Below are 14,110 nucleotides of genomic sequence, written 5' to 3'. Positions count from 1 at the left end.
GTATTCTTATTCTTTTAACCACAGCCTCCCAAAGAGTCATATACTTGTGTATTAACTATAGGTTCCTGGGCAGACAGGTTGCTCTACAGTTTCCAATGGTATCAAAGAAAGAACAAAACCTAGTGGCACCAGCTGACATTTTCTATGCTATCTTGATGGTGGGAATATGAATTAGCACACAATACAAACAAGCCAGGATTCCAAAGTATTAATATAGTGTTAATCCCTTAGGTGTAATAAAGAAATTAATGGTGAGAATAAATAGAAAGGATGTATCATACAAATGTGTAACTAAAAAATTAAAAAATGATTTCTTTAATGTAATCACCCATCCCCAAAAGCTAATATTTTATTTGTCGTTCCACAAATTTTCAGGAAATTTGTCTAGTATATATTTTCATGCATATGTTTGCTAGTGCTTTATTTTCTCTGGTTTAATGATATCTTCTTTCATGCTTACCACTAGTGGCTTATCTCCACCTTCAATAATATATTTCTCTTCTTTTCTTTCCTTTTTTTTTTTTTTTTTTTTTTTTTTGAGGTGGAGTCTTGCTCTGTTGCCCAGGCTGGAGTGCAGTGCTGCGATCTCGGCTCACTGCAACCTCTGCCTCCTGGGTTCAAGTGATGCTCCTGCTTCAGCCTCCTGAGTAGCTGGGATTACAGGCACATGCCGCCACACCCAGCTAATTTTTGTATTTTTCGTAGAGATGGGGTTTCACCATGTTGGTCAGGCTGGTCTTGAACTCCTGACCTCGTGATCTGCCCACTTCAGCCTCCCATAGTGCTGGGATTACATACATGAGCCACTGCGCCCAGCCTTCAATATATTTCTTAAGCCTACATGTTACTATTTTCTTTACTCCTAAATTAATTGAGAATTTCTCACCGATAAAGCAGTCTCCTCCCCCTCATTGCCTTAACTCTACTGGTACCAAGAGAAAAGTAACGGTCTATAGGACAGCTAGTTCTTGGACTTGCATTCTGGAAACACAAGAGACTTGCCAGGAGTGTAGGGTACATGCATACTTCCAAAAAGAGTAAAGAATTATGGTTTGCTGGCTACAGATGGTGATCAGGGGTTATACATATATTCAGTTGAAGAAATATCTCAATGACTTGTTGTTTTATTTTTTTCCAGCAGTAAAAAAAGTAACTTTAGAGGCATTTCTGATTTGGTGTGTCTGGGGTGAGGACTAAGAATTTGCAATTCTAACAAATGATTTGGACATCAATGCTGTTAGTTCAGGGACTGCACTTTGAGAACCACTGCCTATTTCAGTGGTCACATCCCCAGTTCCTGGAGACAATGCACTGTATGAGCCATTACAGAGATCACACTCATCAGAGGCCCCTACTCCTTTTGTATTTGCTTTTCATCAGCATGGGGGAGAAAGAACGCATAAAGCCACATTGAAAGTGTACACTTAGGGGAGTAGACAGTAGCAAAGCACAATGGCATGGTAAGGGCTTGGAAGTTTTTCCTTTCATTCATACGGAGGGTGGGGTGTGATTTACATTTTTTTGGTCTCAAAGGGTAGAGGAGCAGTTCTTAATCCTCAATGTGTTTCAGAATCACCTGGAGTGCCCTCAGAGATTTGAATTCAGTAGGTCCTTGGATAGGATCCAGGCATCTGCATGTTTATCCAGCATCCTGGATAATTGTGAAGCAGGTTTTCTAAGGATTACACTTTAACTAATAATGATTTTAGAAGATAGAAATCCAAGTGGACACTTAATCCTACATGGGGGAGAAATCAAAGGTACTATCAGGTATTTTCTTTTTACGAGTTGTACACGGAAGTTTAGGTACCAGAGCAGGGGACAGCAGTTTTTTTGATTATTTTTTAAAAATAGGCAGAGAAGGAAGCAGAGCAGAAACTGACAGTGAAGACAGGAGGCAGTGAAGACCAAACGAGCTGCTCAGTTAAGAGGTGACTGCATTTCATTTGTATGAAATGACCAAATGCAACAAGAAAGCCGTCTGGATGGGGAAATCCCCTTTATTTATAAACAGAGAGCTAGCAGAGAAGAGTTGTTGTTGCCTTTTCAAAAATCAGTTCTGAAAAGACAAAAAGTAGGAGTGGATGGCAGAAGGAGACCAGGTGGCAAATCGAGGAGCTACAGCAGGAGTGGGAGTACAGATCACCAGGTGTTCAGGACATGCCATCAGCAAGGAAGATTCCAGTGGCAACAAGGCGTGAAATCCTGCAGGTGCAGCCATTGCAGACCTGGGAATAAAACTACCTATCCCTTGTCTACTCAGTCATTAAAAAGAATGAAAATACTACTCTGTATGTGTGTTTATGTGTGAGTGCATGTACATGTTTGTGTGTGTGTATGTGTCAGAGAGAGACAGAGAGAGAAAGACATCAGGCCAATGACATCAGTTTGGATGTCATAAGTATTCAATTTCCTGATCAGGCATTAGGACTATCAAGGAGCTAATCTCTCTTATATTAATAACAGAAGTAAAGATGGAAACCCTTGCAAAATCAGCCTTCAGAAGGCAAAAGGAGAAAGACATAATATTCACATACTGGGAAAAATGTTCTCCTGTCTCTGGAGCAATGTAGTAGGATCTTGTTTTTAGTTCACCTGTGTGCGTATGTATATGTGTACACGAGATTTGTTTGTTTGTTTGTTTTTTGAGATGGAGTCTCACTGTTGCCCAGGCTGGAGTGCAGTGGTCGGATCTCGGCTCACTGCAAGCTCCGCCTCCCAGGTTCATGCCATTCTCTTGCCTCAGCCTCCTGAGTAGCTGGGATTACAGGTGGCCGCCACCAAGCCCGGCTAATTTTGTTTTTGTATTTTTAGTAGAGACCGGGTTTCACCGTGTTAGCCAGGATGGTCTCAATCTCCTGACCTCGTGATCTGCCCGCCTCGGCCTCCCAAAGTGCTGGGATTACAGGCGTGAGCCACCGCGCCTGGCCAAGATTTGGTTTTTACAAGTACTTCATCATGTCCTTTAGTTTCCTCCAGATTGCAATGCTTATTCGATTTTAAATCTTTCCTTTAATTGCTTCTTCATATGAAATATCTTTCTTTTTCCTTCCCTAACTCAACCCTACCTTCAGAACCCTAAACTTTTCCCTGAGTATTTCTAAGTTCTCTGGCCTTTTCTATTTCTGAATTTAAATCACAGGCAAGGATTACCTTCTATGCACAGCCTATGCTCTACCATTCTTCTGAGCCCAAGCACAAAAACACTGTATTCTAGAAGTTCCCAATAAATTATTGTTCAATGAATTAATGAAGAAAATACAGGTTGAATCTTCTGGTGATGGATACTTTTGGCTTCCTCTGTGGCATCCTTCCCATTCCACCCTCTCCCATCACAGAATATCCACTGGTTGGGTGGGGCTGACTCCACCCCCTAGCTCCAGGAATGGGCCTTGATTGCCCTTAACCAGTCAATGGAATTCCTCCCTGCTATCTACAGTGATTGGTTTAGGCATAAACCTGGTCCAAACAGAATGAAGTTCACAACTTTTTCTCTGTAGCTGGGAGAAGTTCTCTATCTTAGAGGACAGTGCGGTGTGCAGATGTGATGACTGCAACTGCTGCAGTTTGCTAATGTGAGGGGAGCCAGCTCGAGGGTAAAGCCAACACCCAGAAGGCAGAGCATCATTCAGAATGGGAGCTGGAAGTCTGATGAAATCATGCTGAAGCCATGACTAACCTCTGGAGGGTACAGTCCTTTGAGTCAATTTATTCCCTTTATGGTTTAAGCCAGAAAATGAGGTTATCTATTACTAACCTCCCTGTTATTTATGGAGTTCCCTCTATTTTTAAATCTTTGGGACACTATGTAATTTGTCTTCTTGCAACTTAATTCATTTAGGAAAATGGCACTCTTGGATAGCATTTACTCCCCTAGTAAAATCACTACATACCTTGCTGTTTATGCTGAATCTAACAAAAGTCATATTCACAACAGCTAAAATAATACATTTGAGAACTGTTGCTGCCCTAATTTCTGTTCAAAACAATCAGTGTTAGTACACACTTAATAGTACTGATATAGACTTCTTATTAATTTATATAGCAAACATTTCCTGAAACTTTAAATTCATTGTAATTGCATATAGATAGGCGTATGGTACATATGGACACTTTGCCAAAGATTAGATTTTGTTCAACATTCCTCAGTGTTTCCGGCAATATTAAATGTAGATACCTTTTCGATGAAACTGAAGAGACCCCAGCAGACATATGGATTTTAGCATCTCTGTGGTATACATTTCTAAGCAGCACTGCAGCTGGATGTAAAGCCGACAGATTTCTGGATGGATCTCACCATCTTCCGGGCTGCAACAGAATGAAAGAGAAAAGCTGTGAACATTCTCAAGATTTCACTCATCAGCCATTTGTCTCAGCTTCGAGAGGGAAAAATGCTCAATAAAGATTCCTTAAAGCCTTGATCCTAAAATATAGGACTTCCTGCTTTTAAACCAATGACCAATGTGACAGTTCTTATGTAAGTCTCTTTCTGACTAACGGTTCTTAATTTTTTTCCCCTTCAGCAGCAGAGTTCTGCCGGGAGCTTAAAATCATAAATGCTTTACATAATTGAAAATATCAGACATCTTCAATTGAGCGGTTGGAACAAATTTCCAAAATATATTCAAACCATAAGAATCTCCTAGCCTGCAAGAAGAGATTAAAAACCCTTGTTTTTAGAGAAACTGACAAGAGTAATTCAATTACCAGTTGTAAGACAGCTTTTTAATATTAGGGCCCTAGTATAATGTGATTAGAGAGCAATTTACAAATTATTTTTATCAAGGTTTTTTTGTCTCAGTCTAAAGGTTCTTCCTTTATTGTTTGCTATGGCTAATTTATGAGAGACCAAATGTTTTTAATGAAAAAATTAAAATTTAATGGAAAAAAGTAATAAAATTCTAATAATTATGCTTAACAATCTAAAGCTAAATAAACACTGAACTTATGCTCTAAAATTTATTCTAAAGTCCTGTGTATTTCTCTATTAAATATGATAAAACATATATAAATGATAAAACATGGAGCGATCACTTGTTTTTGATTAAGGGGAGAAAAATTAGTTGATAAAATAATACTTTATTTTATATGCAACTAAAATAGTATGTGTTGAATAAAACAAATCAAATAAAAGGGATAAAGTTTAGAGATAGATTAGAAACAAAAGAAAGCCTAAAAGTGAACTCTATCAAATGTCTTAATGAGTTAACTTTACTTCCATCCCCATCAATTTAAAATGCAATGAAATCTGATTTTTAAATATAGCATTTGGATTTGGTTTCTTTGTAATGTGGGTCAGTGGCAATATATCAGGAGGTAATTATCAGATAAAAATAATGGCTTCAAGTTCTGGAATCACAGTAAAGAGAATTTGTGTGTACACAGCACATTACAATGATAATTAGTTTTCATTTTCAATACTTATTTAGTCGATGAGCAAGAGTTGATCTAACCATATGGCTTATGTAACACAAGAAAATGCAAAATTCTTAGCCTCAGCATCAGTGATGCCTGCACATGTTCTTAACTGTGTCAGACAGAATAAAGTACCTCAAAAGAGCCTGCACACAAAATTTGGCTCTATCTGAAAATTAAAAGGTGTTATTTTCTCATTTGTGTCTCGTGGGTGCCGCCTTAGGCCAACATAGGAAGCAAGTGTATCTCTGGGGAAAATATCGGGGTTTTTTTCAGAGCATCCTCCCATAGGTGCCTTCCACTCTCAAGCTGTTCTCCGTTTCTCCCATCCCACACCACTCAGACATACCCAGACATACACACACCCAGACACACACACCCAGACACACACACACACCCCTCTGATTATTTCATGTCATCTTCAGCCTTCACAGTCTCTGACTGTGTCCTATTCCGTCATGGACCTGCTAGATTCTGAACAGATAATGGGCATTAATGGTTCATGTAATAAAAATTGATCCTTGTATATTATCTACTAATACATTTATTTTCAGAGCAAAATCTGAAGATAATGTCTTAATCTAAAAGGAGGGTAAAGGGAAAATATTTTAAGGCAGACAGGTCTTTTCTATGCTGGTTCATCGTCTCAACATCAGCTGCCTATTTTCACCTATATACAACATTGGCCCTGGTGGCTCATAGGCAGATATTTTTTAAAATTTTATTTTATTTTTAATGGACACATAATAATTGTACATATTATGGTATTTAGTGTGATGTTTTGATACATGTATATATTGTATAATGATTAAATCAGAGTAGTTGGCAGATCTATTACCTCAAATATCTATCATTTCTTTGTGGTGAGAACGTTCAGAATACTCTGTTCTAGCTATTTTGAAATATAAAATACATTATGGTTAACTATAGTCATGCTACTTACTGTGCAATAGAACACCAGAACTTATTCCTTCTATCTAACTGTAACTTTGAACAATATAAAATGCTTCACAAATTTGCATGTCATCCTTGCTTAGGGGCCATGCTAATCTTTTCTGTATCATTTCAATGTTAGTGTATGTGATGCTGAACACTCATATGCAGATTTTTTTTAAAAAAACCTTTAAAACATTTTAAAAATCTGTTGTATGTATTGTACATTTTATGAGTGGGACAATTAGCCAGTACAGTAGCATCCAAGCCATGGAACATTCTTATTTTCAGAAGTACAAAATATGTGCCTAGTGGGGCTTAGCTCCAAAAATATGCAAACTTCATATATGGATGACATTTTATGTAATTTAAACAAATGACTACCATATTAACATATTTTAAGAACCAGTATATTTAGTTTATTATTTTACAGCTTGAAAAAGAGAGGTAAAGCAATGTATTAGATGCTTCTGAGAAAAGGCAAGTCAAAACAGATTAAAATGCCTAATTCAAAACATTGCTTTGGGTGCTATCTCCCAAATGCCTCTGTAACCTACAGAGATTCTCAAACTTGTTACAAGAAGAACTGAATAGGTCACCAGAAATCCCATCTGCCTAATAAAAATTAACTGATGCTAAGGTTGCATCATAAATTTTCTGGTTAACAAAGTCACATATACACTCATATATTGTCCTTTAATGTCTTGGGAAATTGAAATATAGAGAAAGAAAGGAACTATTTAAAGAAAAGTGGAAAAGCTAAGGTATCTTTTATGTTAGAGTTTCATGATGCCTAGACTAAGTTACATTAACTTCAGGCCTTGTACAATTTATTTCTCCCTCTTTAGAGCTTTAAGATTTATTACCGTTAGTGATTACTGAAAGTTCATTGAAATGCAAGTTGTCAAATGAGTTATAATATGTCTGATGTTATAAGCAGTGAACTGAAATACACTTTTGGGAAACATTAAGAGCATCTGCATTATTTTCATAACAAATGAGTAAGAGCTGAAACATGGAGAATGAAAGAAGAGCTAAGAAAACAGCAATTTAAAAGCTGGAAACTTCCTAGGGATAAATTACAAAACCTTAGGAAACATTGATATTAAAATGAAATTGGACCTGTGTAATTCCTACAGGAACTGGAAGTAACTTAACTTAGAGGTAACTTTACCACACGTTACTTATGTTTAGTCTAACATGTTTCACTCTAATTAATCAGAGTTTAGGTCTATGAGAGTCACCCCTAGGGGTGATTCATTTAATTCAGTCAAATATGTTTTATGAGTTAGTGACTAGATTGTGATTATTTATTTTTTCTATTGAGTGTAAGTCAAGAGCTTAACCATTTTGATTAATTTCAAAGGCTTAGTATTGATAGAAAAAACCCTAAGAATTAACTTCTACAAAATTTCAGTGCTTTAGAGTTCAAGTTGAATCCAAAAACATTTAAAATAATGACCAAATTATAAATCTGCTCTCAACTAACTCCTTACAGATCAGGATTTAATGACTAAATCATATAGCTTAGGAAAACTGAACTGCTGTAGGAGGAGGATGACATGAATACAGATTTTGCCTAAGTTGCCTCTTGATAATGGAAACTCACTCTATTGTGAATATTCTTATTTTGTGGTTCAAAAAGTAATATGACAAAGGCTTGCCAGAATGGCTAACTGTAAAAAGACTCATAATGCCCAATGTTGGTGGTGATGTGGAGCAATAGAAATGCTCATACATTGTTCGTGGGAATTAAGTCTACAACTTAATTCGTGGGAATTAAGTGGTCAAAAAAGTTCTGGAAGTTTCTTATAAAGCTAAACATATACCCATCCTATGACCTGGATTCCATTTCTAGGTATTTGGCCAAGAGAAATAAAAACATATGCACGAATAGAGTTCTACAAGAATATTCATGGTATTTTATTTAGATTAACCCCAAAGTGGGAACAGCCCAGGTGTCTGTCAAGAGAAAAATGGTTAAAGAAATTAGTACACTTCTACAATAGAATAATACTCAACAATTAAAAGAAGCTAACTCCTATCCTCAAAACAACATAGATAAATCACAAAAGCCTTATCTTGAATGAGAAAATCCTTACACAAAAGAATAAATACTGTATGATTTCATTCATATGAGGCTCTAGAACAGGTAAAACTGATGGTAAATATTAGAACAGAGGTGGGGAATTGACTGAGAAGGGGCATAAGTGAACTTTCTGGGGTGAGGATGATATTCTATATCTAGATGGAGGTTTAGTTACACGGGTGTATACATTTGGCAAAACGTATTGAATGGTGTATTTAAGATTTGCATTTGATTACATGCAAATTTTACTTAAAAAAAAACCCAAAAGCAAATATTGAACTAAGTTAATGCTGTGTATGCTGAATTGTTTACGAGTAAAGTTTACTGATGTCTGCAGGTTCAGAAAAATAATATGGATTGCTGGTTGGACAGAGGGATAAACAGACAGGTAGATATGTAATAAAGCAAATATTGTAAAATGTTAATTGTAGAGTCTAGGGAGTGGGTATTTATTTGATGACTGAGGATTTACATTTCCCTAAATAATTACATGGGATAAATTAATCAAAACCACTGGGAGGCTTTATAATTGGTAGGGTCAAGTTGAGGAGTTAACACACTGGGGATTTTAGTTACAAAATGTCTTGGCCCTGCATCTGTCTGCTCTTTTGCTGAGGTTGCCAGACTTTGGAGACCTGTGTAGCTGCTAATAGCTTTTTAAAAAAACAGCAAAATGTTTGTTATTTTAATGGTCTGTCCCTAATGTAATGATTTATGTATTTAGTTGAACGGAGTGAGACATAATGAAAGGAAAATTGAATCTTGGAGTCAGATAACTTAGATTTAAATATAGGTTTGCCCCTTAGAATTGCAATCTTAGGAAAACTAACTTCTCCGAGACTCAGTTTCCTCAGCTGTAAAATTGGAATAACACCTATATGAAGTATCTCAAGGTTGCTGCAAGGATCAAATGAAATCATGTGTGGGAAAACAAGTATAAAAGGCAAAGGATGGTAAGAAGTTGGCTGCAATCCCTTTTAGCACATCAAACTTGTGTTTACTTAGCCTTCTGCTTGAATATAGTCTTTACTTATAAAAATTATCTGCTATTCTATAAAAGTCTGTTATTTGCTTTACAGTTCCCTAATATGGACTTTGCTTAAATAAATATGCCATTAGGCTGAGGAAAAAAAAGTGTGACCTCATTGACAATCACTCAGCATTTTACATAATTTAGTGATGACAGATAAACACTCGGGGTTTGTCAGCTAGCAGAAATGGAAACAGAACTCCTGTGACAACAAATATATCTAAGTTTCTCTTTTTGGAATCAATTCTGTTGTTGGCTATTATGCCAAGTGGCAAGGAAAGACCCAGGAAGCCAAAACAGGATGAGGGAAGGGGATGGTATCACTTGCTTTATTTTTTAGAGCAAATAGGAAGGAAAGGGATTAAATGACTTCTCCAAGGAGAGTGAGCTCCAGGATCTCTCTTCAAATATCCCCACTGGTTCCTATCAAATGGATTCCATTTACAAGGATACACCCTAATTCAGTGCCAACTTCAGTGACAGCTTCAGAGCTTAGTCTTCATATGACTTCAGTAAGGGAGCTTTCTCAAGGTGGTCCCATACATCTAGGTAATCATTGGATAGTTGGGGGCAGGGAAGATACAAATGTGTGTGTAAACCCAGTTATTAATTTTGGTTTCAAATTCTTAAAGGTAATTACAGACTCTCATAAATACAGAACAGACGCCAGATACCTACTGAACAACTACACTATTTCATACCAAAATGAGTACTACAATGAAAAGAAAAAGAAGCCCAGTTAATCAGAAAAATAGAAATAAGACATTTTTCAAGGCACCTATACATATTATAGTTGAGTCTTGTCTCCATTTTTCTCATGGAGAAAAATGCTCCAGTGAGTTTTTATGAAACTTGCTCCAGTGAGTTTTATGAAACTTGTGCTTTAGGTGGAAACGTGTGTGTGTGTTTTTTTTGTTCACAGAGAGCCTTAGCAAGTGTGATTCCACCAGGAGCCTTTGAAGAATAATTGCAGTAATTCCCCTCTCTTCACAGCATGTTGTTTCATGGGAACATATGGCTGGCTCTGTGACTTCCTCACCATTGAACATGAGCTGAGATCAAACTCTGCCCTGGAGCTATTCAGGTTCAGTCAGAAATAAAACTTGACTTTTAAAAGTAAAGGGGAACCTGAAGTGCAATGGAATTTTCTTTTGGTGGCTACTTTGGGGACCTATATATAAAGCAACAGGCCTCAGAGGGGGCCAGCACCTTTTACAGTTTCTAGCGATATTCTGGTGACCATCTCCGTGTTGTCCCTTGCGTCCCTTGCTTGCCCTCGGCCAGCACCTTTGCGATTTCCCCATGACCCGGTTGGGAGAGTTGATAAATAATGGGTAGCATTACTAAGCACTTTATTCACTTTTTTTTTCATTTAAAAAGTAAAAACTATATTTAAACATTTAGACACTAAAAAAAAAAAAATCAATAACCATCAGTTCCCTGACCTTCGATGCTTATAATGAAATAAGACTAAAAATATTACTATTAAATTGTAAGTCATCTTTTATTCATCTTAAATGTAACTGTTTAATGCAATACTGGGGAAAGTTGGGAATAAGCGGTGACATTTGGGGCAATTCTGAAGGGGTGGTCTAAGCATTTCTCAGGGCATTGGTGGTTGAAGGAGTTAATGGCCGATAACATCATGACTTTGTGTTTTCATGACAGGAGTTATCACTCCAAAAACTCATGCTTATTGGCAAGGAGAAAACTAACATGTACAAGGCACCATTTCTTAAATCTTTAAAATAAAATGTCTTTATTATTCTGTCTTGGCCTCTTTTTCCACCTTCCGACGCTTTTTGGCTTGAGAGTCTCTTGGCCTCTCCATTTTTCCCTTTGATTCTCTTAACGTTGTCCTCTTTATGGTTTCCGGTTGGGGAAACAGCTCTTTAGGTCTTAGTCTTATAAGGTCTTGTGATTCTCAGAGCTAGCAGAGACAGGCCTGCGACTGATAGAGTCTGAGTGCTGAATTCTTCAATCTGCTGGAATGAAAATCAGTACCATGGATTACATGGCTAGAACACAGCCCTTTCCCACTGAATATAGCTAGGATTAGTTTATTTTTAAAGGTATTTATTTAAATATATTTGCATGTAAAGATACATATATATTTTAAAAATATTTGTATCTATATATTATTTTAAAAGAGAGCTACATATACTTGAATTAAAGAAACATACAGGTTTCCACATTTTAATCTGCAAACTATTTTTGCATCTAAAATCAAGATTTTCAACCTCTGATGCTTACTATTTTCACCTGATATCAATGCTCTTCAAAGGTCAATTATCATTCAATTATCATTCAATTATCATGTGTTATACTGGAAAGAAATCAACTTGTTAATTTTCTTTATATCCAAAGTATGGGTCATTCATTGCAGTATGCAGTTAATTCCTGCATTTACCCACTGGAATTTTAGGGGTCAATACATTAAACTGTTGGCTTATTTAAATAGTATTTAGCTTTTCATTCTTAATTATGTCATTAAGTTAGTGAGGCTGTATTTCTCTTCAGTAAAGCTACAGGTTTTATGGAATCAATATTGCCAAAAACAATGACACAGCTTTAAAACAACCTGAGGTAACTGGGCTGACTATGTTTAAATTATTCAATTAATCCCGATGTCTGAAACTTGAGAAAAATAATATGGATTGCTGGTTGGACAGAGGGATAAACAGACAGGTAGATATGTAATAAAGCAAGTATCGTAAAATGTTAATTGTAGAATCTAGGGAGTGGGTATTTGCTCGATGACTGAGGATTTACAAAAGAGAGATTTCAATTTAAAGAAGACATTATTCTATCATCTAATTTAACTGTAACAGCACAAAATGTTGATCAATACTTTAATAATTAATTATGACAAATAAGTTGTATAGTTATAGAATACCCGATTGTTGAATCCATGTGTTTTCCAGTTCCAAACGGACTCCTCTTCCATGTGAGAGGCTGTTTATCTAAAGTGATTGCCCACAGGGTGACAGAAAGACCATAAGGGCCCCCAAACATGGACCACATTAGTGGTCCACACTACATACTAGTAAGAATGTTCTGGGTGGTCTTCTGGGTGCACATGCGCAGTAGCTGTGCATGCTTGTTCATACGTTGCATGTCTCATTAGCATCTTAAATCTCCACCCAGGGGAGGTTTATTTTTACTATGAAAATGAGCAAAAGGTCCGTTTGAGGACAGGTAAAATTAAAGTGTATCTGTTCTCAGTAGGGGAAATTCCCTACTGAAGATAGCTTTGCTTGAGACTGTTTATCTAAAGCGATGGGCCACAGGGTGACAGAAAGACCATAAGGGCCCCCAAACATGGACCACACAGGCCTGAAATCCCAGTTTTTAGACTCACAAAGGGATTGGACTTGAAAGGCTCTGAAGCAGGATAGGTAGCAAAGGAAGTGACCATGTTCTCAGAAGCCAGCAACCGTGGTGACCATACAGTCTACACAATAAACCCCAGCATTTCCACTGTGATTGAGCTCATTCAAGCAAAGCTATCTTGAGTAGGGAATTTCCCCTACTGAGAGCATGTACACTTCAATTTTACTTGTGCTCAAACTGACCTTTTGCTCATTTTAATAGTAAAGAAAACCTCCGCTGAGTGGAGATTTAAGATGCTAATGAGACATGCAATGTATGAACAAGCATGTACAGCTGCTGCACATGTGCACCCAGAGGACCACCCAGAACATGCTTACTAGTAACATCTCATCCTATCTCCTAATGAATAATCATGTAAGACTCCTGTAAAGCAGTCTCCCTAGTGCCAGTCTTTGCTGTCTCGCTTTTACAAGCAGCCTGCCCTGAATTCTGTCTCTCTCAGGGTGTACTGTCTATTCTGCACCTAACTTACAAGATATTCTTTTTCTTTTGCAATAAATTACTCTATGCTGCATTTCCCTTGCTGTGTGCCCGTTGTTTAGATTATTTTAAACTAAGAAAACAAGAACCAGGGTATCACATCAGCTGTCAACAGCTCTTTGAGGAGGGTTTAGGAAGAGGGTAGGAAGTTGGCATCTGTTTATCATACTAATAATAATAATAGCAAAAACAGAGAGCTTCTACTATGTGCCAGAGACCCAGGGCTGCCAGCTTAGCTCTCTGTTTCATGCTTTAGTTGACATGGTGAATTTAGAGGATAGTTAGAGCTTTCTTCCCCAGCATTTTGCAGTCTTTTTCAGCTTCAGACTCCTACCCAACACTAGGGATTCTGTACACATTATATCTAATTGGATCCTGGAGTGTTATTGTCTTTTCATTGGCATGCAATGATAATTTCCATTTTTTTGCATAATTGTCAAAAATGACACTTCATACCAATATGAAATGTATATATCTAGACAGATGTAAAAGCTATTTTCTACAAAAAGTCACATGCTTTATGCAAACAGAAGAGGCCAGTATCTATATACGTGGAAAATATCATCTTCCACCATGAGTTTCTTCACTGGACTGTAAACTCTTTGAGTCAAAAAAAAGTTTATCTTATGTATCTCTGTAATCCCCAACCCTTAACATGTTGTCTGGTACATATGGAATAAAACAATTCCATGGTGGCTTAAAAAGTAGTGCCTATGTGGTGTGAGAAGTTGGAAGGCTGGGGTTACAGTGCTGGTTCTACCTCATCAGTT

At 37.1% G+C, this 14,110-nt stretch overlaps 1 protein-coding gene and 1 non-coding gene across 3 annotated transcripts in view; both read right to left on the bottom strand.

The window, feature by feature from the left end:
• The window catches only part of RGS7BP (regulator of G protein signaling 7 binding protein), a 107,385-nt gene that overhangs the window by 34,467 nt on the left and 58,808 nt on the right, over positions 1 to 14,110 (bottom strand). For both annotated transcript variants that reach the window (XM_054489191.2, XM_054489192.1), the window contains exon 3: positions 4,178 to 4,308. In XM_054489191.2, coding sequence (XP_054345166.1) covers positions 4,178 to 4,308 — 131 coding nt within the window. The remainder of the gene's footprint in view (positions 1 to 4,177; positions 4,309 to 14,110) is intronic.
• LOC129037630 (U6 spliceosomal RNA) lies at positions 6,408 to 6,509 on the bottom strand. Its single transcript, XR_008502872.1, has one exon. It is a non-coding gene; the product is annotated as a U6 spliceosomal RNA (small nuclear RNA).

Source organism: Pongo pygmaeus, chromosome 4 (assembly GCF_028885625.2).
Source record: "Pongo pygmaeus isolate AG05252 chromosome 4, NHGRI_mPonPyg2-v2.0_pri, whole genome shotgun sequence".
Taxonomy (NCBI): domain Eukaryota; kingdom Metazoa; phylum Chordata; class Mammalia; order Primates; family Hominidae; genus Pongo; species Pongo pygmaeus.
This window is presented reverse-complemented; position numbering and strand designations above follow the sequence as displayed.